Source organism: Miscanthus floridulus, chromosome 18, assembly GCF_019320115.1.
Source record: "Miscanthus floridulus cultivar M001 chromosome 18, ASM1932011v1, whole genome shotgun sequence".
Taxonomy (NCBI): Eukaryota; Viridiplantae; Streptophyta; class Magnoliopsida; order Poales; family Poaceae; genus Miscanthus; species Miscanthus floridulus.
The window spans coordinates 71,837,849-71,849,063 of record NC_089597.1 but is presented as its reverse complement, the minus strand read 5'-3'; the positions used below and the strand labels follow the sequence as shown (position 1 = coordinate 71,849,063).

General features: G+C 45.5%; 1 protein-coding gene across 1 annotated transcript; it reads left to right on the top strand.

Moving 5' to 3' along the window:
• Positions 1-8,288: 8,288 nt before the first annotated feature.
• LOC136520480 (beta-1,2-xylosyltransferease XAX1-like) lies at positions 8,289-10,585 on the top strand. The gene is made up of 3 exons (XM_066514022.1): positions 8,289-8,641; positions 8,760-8,960; positions 9,153-10,585. The coding sequence occupies exons 1-3, from the start codon at positions 8,443-8,445 to the stop codon at positions 10,343-10,345; spliced, it is 1,593 nt and encodes a 530-aa protein (XP_066370119.1). The 5' UTR covers positions 8,289-8,442; the 3' UTR covers positions 10,346-10,585.
• Positions 10,586-11,215: the final 630 nt, after the last annotated feature.

Below are 11,215 nucleotides of genomic sequence, written 5' to 3'. Positions count from 1 at the left end.
CAGTTTTGTGTCGAAAACGAAGACAAAGATTTTTTTTAGCACTAGGACTAGGAAAATACAACAAATTTATAAGATAACTTCAGTTTGTTATTAGGAAGAAAAACTATAAATATTTTGGTATTCAAAAATCAACACCCAGAGTATTTCTTCAATTGCTAGTTTTTTTAATTAAGACACCTAAAAGAGTGTCCCATATTCGATATTTAGGGAAACAATTGATAGTACAAAAGATAAACTGTTTTACATAAAACGATCTTTAAAAAAAGTACATGAAAGATCAAATTGGTCCTTCGATCGTCAACTACCAGCCCAAGCTTGAGGATCGCACTAAACACATGACAAGAGAAATAGCTTAAAAACCGCAAAATCCACTCACCACTAGAAACGAGATCTAGAAGCCATTGAACGAACTTGCTTGAACTGCTGCAGTTTCTGGGTTTTAGCAAACAGTGGAGGGACTGGATCGCTATTACTCTTTCCTCGGCAAGCACAAAAATTCTGCTTAATGGGTGCCCCGGGAGCCTCCAGCAAGGAGACCCGCTTCCCTGATGCTATTTGTGTTGGTCTTGGACGTCCGAAATTAGCTGATTTGCTTGGCAGACAGTCATGGTTTCCTCAGGTCATTGGGACATCACTCTATTCGGTGCTGAGCGCCTTTTATGCTTATGATTTGGTGCTCTTTGTCACCCCCACAACAGGACGATCTGCTTGTGCTCAAGGAGATTCTCAGGGTGTTTCATGAAGCGTCGGCCTATTCATGAACCTAGAGAAAAGTGTGGCCACGCCAATCCATTGCACCGTTGATGAGCAGGTGAACCTCGTTGAATTGATTCTATAGCGTAGTGTTAGTAATTTCCCCAGCCGGTATTTGGGAACCCCACTATCTGTCCACAAGTTGAACAAGTGTGATGAGCAACCATAATGGACGCAATTGAGCAAAGGATTCCGTCATGGAAAGGGAAGCCGTTAAACCTGGCTGGCCGTGCGATTCATGTATCGGTCACCTTATCAGCCATCCTGACACACACTGCAGGCGTGCTTTCCTTTGAACCGGAGCGGAGGTCACGCGAGGAGGACAGTGTCGCGTCACTTGGCCAATTGTTTGCTGGCCACGGGAGCTGGGAGGTCTGGGTTTCGTGGACCTTCGTCGTTTTGGTATTGCTCTCATACTGCGTTGGAAATGGCTGCGAAGAATGGACCCACGACGCACTTGGGTCGATTTACAGACATCAGAGAAAAACATCGTCATGCCAGCGTTAGATCAACTGAATCCATCTTGGGAGATGACAAGTCTACCTTATTCTGGCGTGATCGTTAGTCGACGGCAGAAGCATCAGCTCAATTGCGCCGGCACTGTTTGCCGTGGTGCCCACTCGAAGACACAGGCATATGGTCGCTGAAGCGTTCGCCGCCCATGCGTGGGTTCGCGACATCAGGGGGAATCTCACGGTCCAAGTGCTGATTGAATACATTCAATGGCGTTGGGCGAGCGATGGGCTCTACTCTGTGGAATCGGCTTATAGGGCACTCTTTCGCGGCCTGTGCTCGTCACTAGGCGCCAAGCAGCCTGTTCGCTCTCATATACGATCATGTATTATAAGCTGGAATAATATTTTTCTCTCACACTAAACCAGCAAGCAGTAAATAATCCACAATCGTTTACGACGAAACGAACAGACCGAATGAGTTGTGAATAAGGTTAAATACTTCTTCTCGTTGGCACTTCACAAGAAGTACTGGACAGCTGACAGGCGGCATTGGCATAGGATTCAAGACTCCAACACATGTGTGCTCTGTGCTCAAGCACCGGAGACGACTGACCACCTTCTTGTCGCCTGTGTTTTCAGCAGAGTGGTTTGGTCAAGGGTAGTTGACATCATTGGTCTACAAGGGCCGATTCAAGACAATGCGCCATGTTTCTGGTGTTGGTGGATGCGAGCCAGAAAGCAGGTACCAAAGGTGGGTACACATGGCTTTGACATGGCTGTGTTGCTAGTGGATTGGAGGCTGTGGCAAGAGCACCATAGTTTTCTTGCGGCTGGGGAGGATGCCAAGCTTTGGGATCGTGAGTGTTTTCGCCAGCTTCGGTCACTTTTAACGTTCTGGTTGTATAATCGCTCCTTAGCTCTTCTATGTATGTTTGGTTGCCACGCTGAGGCCTTGCTGGTAACCTATGGTTTACCAAGTTTTCTGTAACTTAAACTCTACCGCCTCTTAATGAAATATGTGCTGCAGAGACATGGTCTCGAAAAAAGAAAATTAGTTGGAGAAACTGTGAAGGGAGTGGGTCCTCACTCCTCAAGTCACTAGCGAGGAGAGTAGGGGGACTGAGGTGGCAGCAGCAACGAGTATATTAGGGCAGTCCCAATGGTGCATTGATGATGGTTTCTATCCTCATTAATGACTTGCCACGTAGGCAAAATGCTGACATGGCAACGTAATTAATGAAGAAAGAGAGCAAAAATCATAGAAATGGTTTCTTCATAAAAAAACCAGGTCTACTCTTGACCCAATGCACCAAGAAACCATGAAATCGCCATTGGGGAGAAACCACCAGTTTCTATGGAGCTCGTGTCGCACTCCCATTGGAGAAAAAGATAGAGTTGGGAGAGAGAAAGAGAAAATAGTTATTACTCATAGAAACCATGGGTTGGAAAGCAGTACTTTTTGGTGCGATATCCTATATTATAGAAACTACTAGTTTCTTTCATTGGGACTGCCCTTAGTGGCGTCAAGTGCTATAATTTTTTAATACCTAACTCTATTTACTTTTTCAAAACATTTTTCATCAATCTCGAGAAGTGATGAATTGGGGTAGGCTAGCAACCTCTCTTCATTTATCCTTCCATTCAGAAAACGTATTTTGATTAGGGGAAAGTCAAATAAAATGGATTTGACCCTTAATTTCTCTAATAATATGTTTGTGAGTTTCTGAAAAATCAGTATCATCCTAAAGGCACTATGATGCAACTTTAAAGTCTTAAATTTGCATATAATCTGACTAATTATTGATCAAACTTTGTGAAACTTGTTTCTTGGGTGATCATTTTTTAACACAGGTAATATATATAGAAGCTAAGATGCACTCATGCATACTCTTCACAGATTGTAGTACACACCACACAGCCCACCCCCACATAGGTGTATGTTAGCACACGTGACACGCCTAACAGATTGGAGGCATGCTATCACAGAGCACAAATACGCGCTTGGACCATTGAACTGCGCAGGGTGCATGTACCATCCTTATAGCAATTAAAATTATAGGGCGGGGGGGGGGGGGGGGGGGGGGGGCGCAAATTCCATAGCAATCAAGGCATGCTCAATTCGATACTATCAATATCTTTGGAAACTTATTTTAATAATTTTTATGACAACAAAAAAATAGATCCTAAAATCAAGAAAATGCAGAAATAATAATCCCCTCATCCCAAAATACAAGGTATTATAGATTCAAAATTTGTCTAAAATTATAAAATATTTTGTATTGCTCAATCCCAACCATGTTTGTCTATCTTTTAAACCCTATGCATGCACATACCTATGAATGCATTTAAACACCAACTTGCCTAAAATGACTCATATAATTAGTGCACGGAATTAATGACTACCTTACTAAGAAATAAGCTAGTTAACAATCAAACTAATTAATTAGTGAGAGGCAAGTTAGTCTTTTGACATACAATATCCCTATTGTTTGATCTTCTTCGTCAGAAGTGTGAAATCTTGCAATATCGTTTGCTCAAAGTACAATATCTGCTAATTCTGTAATAAACTAAACAAAAGCATTATTTTACTGTAAGTGCAATCAAGCCCTAATGTGGGTTTTGGTGTTGATGACCACCTAATTAGAGAACTAATGAGATTTATTAAGATGACAAGCAGAGAATTCATTATAGAGGATGTTACATGGAAAGGTGGAGGCCCCAATTACAAATAAGGACGGCATCGCGCTCAAAGGAGTTTTGAATTCTTGTCTTTTGAAATTGAGTATGGGAAAAGCCGTACTATAAATGAGACACTACAACTGGTTAAAAGTGTGCAACCAAATGCCCAATCTTTACACAAAACATCCTCACGCCTCAGCTAAGATAGCCAACTTAACAACTCCTTCACCCTTGCTGTCTTGCTGGGTGTGGCAGTGCCGCACCTAGAGAGAGGCACTGCCGCACTAAAGTAATTGTTGGGAGGCAGGGGGTTATTTATACTTTTCCCTGTCCTCCATAACGTCTCTCTCTTCTTCTCCAATGGTTCAGACCGACAAAAATCAGCAGGTGCTCATCTCCTCTCTCCTCCATTGGTGCCCTTCAAGCTCTCAAGCTTTCCCTTTGACTTCTCCATCAATCCTTGAGAGAAAAAGGTGCCAAAAGTGATTAGAGAGCAACTCCACTGATTCCTAAAGCCTAAAGAGCATTTGGTTCACGTTTTGGCCGACGGTTGTGTTTGTTACTCTTGGAGCTTGGCTCCTAGCTAGCTAGAGCGTCTCCCGGTGAGCTTGCTAAGTTTGTGGCAGCCTTGAGAGGTTTATAACCACCCTCTTGCAGGGAAGTAAAATCACCACTCATCTCAAGAGTTCACTCTCTTGACTTAAGAATGAGGTAGGGTTGCAAAGCCCTAAGCCTTAGTGGTATACCTCAACAACGTAGACTTAGGCAAGCCTTGGTGGCGAGCTGAAACCATGGGATAAATCCTTGTGTCATCTTGTGCTTGTGTTGCTACACTTGTGTTTTTATTGTTGTTGAGGTGATTTCTAAGGTTTGAGGCTGGTCTACTTGTGTGTGGTGTTCCCACCACTTTCAGCTGTCGATCTGTGATCTACTACCCTGCCAGAAAGCTAAAAAATTTACCTGATCTAAATTTCGTAGGGTAGATTTTGAACTATGAACTAATCTCTCCTGCAGGTGCGGCAGTGCCGCTGTTTGGTGCGGTAGTGCCTCTGTGTGGCAGTGCCGCGCTCACAGAGCGGTAGTGCTGCATATGAATTTGACTTCGGTTTGAGTTGAATTTTTACAGGCCTATTCACCCCCCTCTAGGCGTACCAGAGATCCTACAAGTGGTATCGGAGCAGGTTACCTCGTGTGCGCTTCGCTGCATGAGGTATGGAGCCCCGAGGAGGATCCGGTACTATGAACCCCATCAACATCGATCTGGAGGACATTGGGTTGCATGACACTGACAGCAGTGAGCTTAGCGCCTCTACAGTGAGGAACTCCATGCTCCCGTAGCTAGAGGCAACCGATGCCGAAAAGCTCAAATGAAGAAGAAAGAAGAAGAAGAAGGGCCATCTAGAAATGAAAAGAGAATGCAGAGAGAAAAGAAGAAGAAGGAGCAGCAGCGGTTAGAGAGAAGAAAGTAAGAACAAGAAGAAAGAGGACTCAATAGAGAAGCTAGAAGAAAAAGAAGGAAAGTAAGCAAAAAGAAGGAACAAGAAGCAAACGCCTCCAATGCATCTTCAATGTGAGCTATCTAGCAGCTCCAAAGATGGTGATGAGTGATGAGTCCTACCAAGTGCATAGCAAGGAGGACAAGAAAGGAAATGGCAAGAAGAATGACGACAACAAATATGCCACCGTATCCTTTAACTATTCTTCTAGTCTATGACTAACCATGATCTCAAGTCTTTCATCAATGTGCCCGCGGGCAAGTTAGCTCATTTCGATGGGACTAACTTTACCAAGTGGAAGCACTTGATGAGAGCCTATCCTATAAGTCTTCATCCTAGCATTTGAGAGATTGTTTGCAATGGATTTGAGCCACCGGTTGATCCCAAGAATCCAACCATGGAAGAAATGAGAATCATCCACCTCAATGGTCAAGCTACTAGTGTGCTACTTAGTGCCTTGGATGGTGATGAGTACAAAAGAGTGATTGGTGTGGATGTTGCCAAGCAAATTTGGGATACTTTGCATCTTGCACATGAAGGGGTTGACAAAGTGAGAAAGGCAAGAATTGATTTGTTGATGTCCAAGCTCAACCGATTTGTTATCTGGATGGAGAAGGGCCACAAGAGATGTTTGATAGGTTGATGACCATGGTGGGCAAGATTAGAGGCTATGGTTGATGAGCTAGATGATCACAAAGTTGTCAAGATTATATTAGAAGTTTATTCACCAAGAAATGAGACCGTAGTAACTCTAATTAGAGACAAGAAGAAGTTTGAGTACTTCATACCAAATGATGTACTTGGGAGGATCTTGACCTTTGACATGCAAAGAGAAGAAGCAAATGAGAGGAAGAAGTTTGGAGAATTGCAAGCAAAGCTAGAAGGCATCAAGATCAACAAGGATGTAGCTCTCAAGGCCAACAAATCAAGCAAGCAAGGCTCTACTAGCAAGTCCAAGACCAACAAGCAAGCTTCAATTAGCAAGCCCAAAGCAATCAAGCAAGTTCAAGAAAGAGTAGAGATCACCTCATCCTCTAGTGAGAGTGAACATGATGATGACCAATATGAGAAAGTGGATGATGTTGCTCTCTTTATGAGGAGGTTTCACAAAGGGTTGAAGAAGCAAAGGTACAAGGTAGTAAAGAGGAAGTTTCCAAACAAGAAAAAGAGGACTGCTATAATTGTGGAAGCACAGATCACTTCATTGCCAAGTGCCCACATGAGATCAAGGAGAACAAGTATATGAAAGAGAAGAAGGAGGACAAGGCCGACTGGAGAAAGAGCAAGAAAAACATGGGAGAAGCTCACATTGGGCATGAATGGGGTTTATCTATTGAAAGCTCAAGTGAAGAAGATGAGAAAGTTGCAACCATTGGTATCCATGATCCATCTTCTTCACCAAGACTCTTCACCAATATGTCAATGATGACTACTCCTCTCACATTTGTCTTATGGCAAAGGGTGAGAAGATAAAATCTAAATCCAAGGCCAAAGCTCCTCCACCTTCACCTCCTAGTGATATCTCTAGTAGTGATATTAGTGATAGCTCTAGTGATGAAAAAATTGATCAATTAACTAAGAACTTAGATAGAAAGACTACACTATTCATCATTAAACTAATAGAGGACTTAGAGAGTGTCCAAGCCGAGCTAGAATCTAGAGAGGAAACTCTTATCCGACAAGAGGATCTCTACATTGCTAGCAAGGAAGCTCTTGCATTAGAGAGAAGTGAGGTAGAATCCTTGCGTAAGGCCTTAGCCAAAGAATAAGGGACCATGCTATCACAAAGAAAGAAAATATTACTCTCAAGAAAAAGTATTGTGACTTAGATGAAAAGCACAAAGAACTTGAGCTACAATATAACATTCTTTGGGATAGCAACTCACATCCCTCTAAGGCAAAGGATGCCTCTACTACCTCCACTAGTCAAGGCTGTAGAAAATGTTATAATATTGATTTGAATGCTTATTCCACTAATCTTGCAAACATGGAGGCAATGGGAAAAGAAAATGCTAGACTCAATGAGATCATTGGCAAGGGCTGCTTGAGTGGTAAGGCTCAAGTAAGTGACAAGAAGGCAAATGATTCAAAAGTGCCTCAATTCAAGCAAGGGAGACACCCCTCACACACACACACAAATATATGGCTGACTAAGTTGGCAGGGGGCGGGACAACAAGGCCTAACCGACGGAATCCTCCGGTGTAACGAGGCCTAACCGCTGTAATCCTCCGGCACTGATAGCGGCGACCCAGCTCAGTCACGGTGGAGTGTCAAAGGAAGCAACCAATGCAATAGTTCTGTTCCCGGCGACCTGTTCCATGCTCGCATCCGTCTCCATCCTAAACCAACCAATCCCTGAGGCGAAATTGAAATAAGCTGCTGCTATAGCAAAACTCGAATAAAGGATGGATGAATGTCTAACATGGAATTGGGTAAGCAAGCCTAATTATTGTGCACCGGTTCTGGACAAGTCAAACAGAGGGAGGGAAGGGGCCACGAAGCCGCCTCGCCTTGGTCGTAGTACTCGCACCATCACCACCAACCCACGCCACGCCACGCCACACCACACGACCCCCAACCCCAACCCCAACCACAACGAACAACGAGGTATACTCTCTCCCTACTAAAAAAAAATAAAGTAGTTTAGAATAGCGACGCGGTGTCCAAAGTATTACTTTGACTCTATATTTTTATAAAAAATATTTATCAAAAAGTGATATATGTATATTTTTATAAAAAATATTTTTCAAGACAAATCTATTTATATGACTTTCATATTTTTAAACTCAATAATTTAAAAGTTATTCATAATTTATATTCTCAATGTTTGACCAAGAACGATTTTATTTTTGAGTAAGGAGGAAGTATAATTAATTTCCAAACAGATCAATCATCCTCTACATGTTACATCACCTCGGCCGCCTGTCGCGTCTTTATAAGCCTTAGAAAAGAGATGCGCCGCGGTGGCCATCGCCGGCAGTACATATCAGCACCGGAGACCGGCCCGGCCCTGCCTTAAGGTTGCGTGTTTTGTTATTCTTTGTGAGCGTGGGCGTTGATGGCGTCAACGGCGTACTCGCGGCCATCTAAGCCGCCTGGGCCGGCGGCCGGCGATAGGAAAGGACCGCGGCTGGCCAAGGAGCTCGGCAGGATCGAGCCCAAGAAGCTGGGCATCGGGCTGGTGGCCGGCTGCTGCCTCGCGCTGCTCACCTATCTCTCCTTTGCCCGGCTATTTGCCATCTACTCGCCCGTATTTGGTAAGGCCTTTGAATCCGATTCCCCCACTAAGAATTCGTCTCTCTCTTGGATGTCTGGTACTTTCTTTCAATATGCTTAGCTCAGTGATGAGAGTTCCTTCAACGAATTGAACAACAGACAGCTCGTCCCTGGTGTTGAAGAACACGCCGCCGGCAACGACGACGGTGCCGGCTACAGAGACGCTGCCGGTGCAGCAAGAGACCCAAGTGGAGGACCAGAAAGATATTCCTGACCCTGAGGCGGACCCGAACATGCCAAACTTACCAGAGGTCACAACAGAAAAGGATCAACAGGAGGAGGCCACAACGACGAAGCCAGGTATTTGCATTTCCTCCTCACGTTGGAAAGGGTATCTCATTAATTCTCGAAGTACTCCAACTTTTAATTTGCATGATGATAAACTATATACTCCGTATTTGTATTCGTTTCTGGACGCGTTTTAATTATGAAGTAGCCCGTGTACCAATACGATGTAATTAAGACATGCACAAACCTCTGTGTTTTCTTCAGCCGGTGCCATTTCGGAGGCAAAGATCACCTGCGACGAGAACGGCGTTGACGAGGGCTTCCCGTACGCGCGCCCGCCGGTGTGTGAGCTCGCCGGCGACATCCGTATCAGTCCCAAGGAGAAAGCCATGTACTTGGTTAACCCGTCCGGCGCCGGCCCGTTCGACTCCAACGGGGAGAAGAAGATTCGCCCGTTCGCCCGCAAGGACGACTTCCTCCTCCCTGGCGTCGTGGAGGTCACGATCAAGTCCGTGTCCTCGGCCGCGGTCGCGCCACAGTGCACGCGCCGGCACGACGTCCCGGTGGTGGTCTTCTCCGTGGCCGGGTACACGGACAACTTCTTCCACGACAACACGGACGTGCTGATCCCGCTGTTCCTCACCACGGCGCACCTGAAAGGAGAGGTGCAGTTCCTCATCACCAACTTCAAGCCTTGGTGGGTGCACAAGTTCACGCCCCTTCTGAAGAAGCTCTCCAACTACGATGTCATCAACTTCGACGAGGACGAGGAGGTGCATTGCTTCCGGTCAGGCCACCTCGGGATGTACCGCGACCGCGACCTTATCATCTCCCCTCACCCGACGCGCAACCCGCACAACTACTCCATGGTCGACTACAACCGGTTCCTCCGCCGTGCCTTTAACCTGCCGCGCGACGCGCCGGCGGTGCTCGGCGAGGAGACCAGCGCCAAGCCTAAGATGCTCATCATCGAGAGGAAGGGCACGCGGAAGCTGCTCAACCTGCGGGAGGTGTCCGCGCTGTGCGAGGCGCTCGGCTTCGCGGTGACCGTGGCGGAGGCCGGCGCTGACGTGCGTGGGTTCGCGGAGAGGGTGAACGCGGCCGACGTGCTCCTCGCGGTGCACGGTGCCGGGCTCACGAACCAGATCTTCCTGCCGACGGGTGCCGTGCTTGTGCAGATCGTGCCCTGGGGGAAGATGGACTGGATGGCGACCAACTTCTATGGGCAGCCGGCGCGCGACATGCGGCTCCGGTACGTGGAGTACTACGTCTCGGAGGAGGAGACGACGCTCAAGGACAAGTACCCCAGGGATCACTACGTGTTCAAGGACCCAATGCGCATCCACGCGCAGGGGTGGCCCGGCATCGCCGAGATCATCATGAAGCAGGATGTCATGGTCAACATGACAAGGTTCAAGCCGTTCCTGCTCAAGGCGCTCGACGAGTTGCAGGAGTAGCTTGGCTGGAGAAGGGTGATTACCTTTGGTTAGCCTTTGTATGGCTCGATGCGGACAGTTCGGAGAGGGCGATAGACCAGCACAGATGCGGTACAGGGGACCTTTCGTTTTCTTTCTTTCTTTTTATTTGTCATTTAAAATCAACTGAAATTGTTTATTTTCATTTGGGGCTGTTTATTAACACGTCGTTGTGCAACTTGGAAACAGCTATAAATTACTCTTCCACGAAAGATAGCTTCAGTTTTGTGTCGAAAACGAAGACAAAGATTTTTTTTAGCACTAGGACTAGGAAAATACAACAAATTTATAAGATAACTTCAGTTTGTTATTAGGAAGAAAAACTATAAATATTTTGGTATTCAAAAATCAACACCCAGAGTATTTCTTCAATTGCTAGTTTTTTTAATTAAGACACCTAAAAGAGTGTCCCATATTCGATATTTAGGGAAACAATTGATAGTACAAAAGATAAACTGTTTTACATAAAACGATCTTTAAAAAAAGTACATGAAAGATCAAATTGGTCCTTCGATCGTCAACTACCAGCCCAAGCTTGAGGATCGCACTAAACACATGACAAGAGAAATAGCTTAAAAACCGCAAAATCCACTCACCACTAGAAACGAGATCTAGAAGCCATTGAATGAACTTGCTTGAACTGCTGCAGTTTCTGGGTTTTAGCAAACAGTGGAGGGACTGGATCGCTATTACTCTTTCCTCGGCAAGCACAAAAATTCTGCTTAATGGGTGCCCCGGGAGCCTCCAGCAAGGAGACCCGCTTTCCTGATGCTATTTGTGTTGGTCTTGGACGTCCGAAATTAGCTGATTTGCTTGGCAGACAGTCATGGTTTCCTCAGGTCATTGGGACAT

What these genes read in the sequence shown, in the direction of transcription:
- LOC136520480 (XM_066514022.1), top strand. Translation starts at nt 8,443, where the DNA reads ATGGCGTCAACGGCGTACTCGCGGCCATCTAAGCCGCCTGGGCCGGCG. An exon ending in CATCTACTCGCCCGTATTTG is followed by an intron (nt 8,642 to 8,759) that starts GTAAGGCCTTTG and finishes ATTGAACAACAG; the next exon opens with ACAGCTCGTCCCTGGTGTTG. An exon ending in GGCCACAACGACGAAGCCAG is followed by an intron (nt 8,961 to 9,152) that starts GTATTTGCATTT and finishes TGTTTTCTTCAG; the next exon opens with CCGGTGCCATTTCGGAGGCA.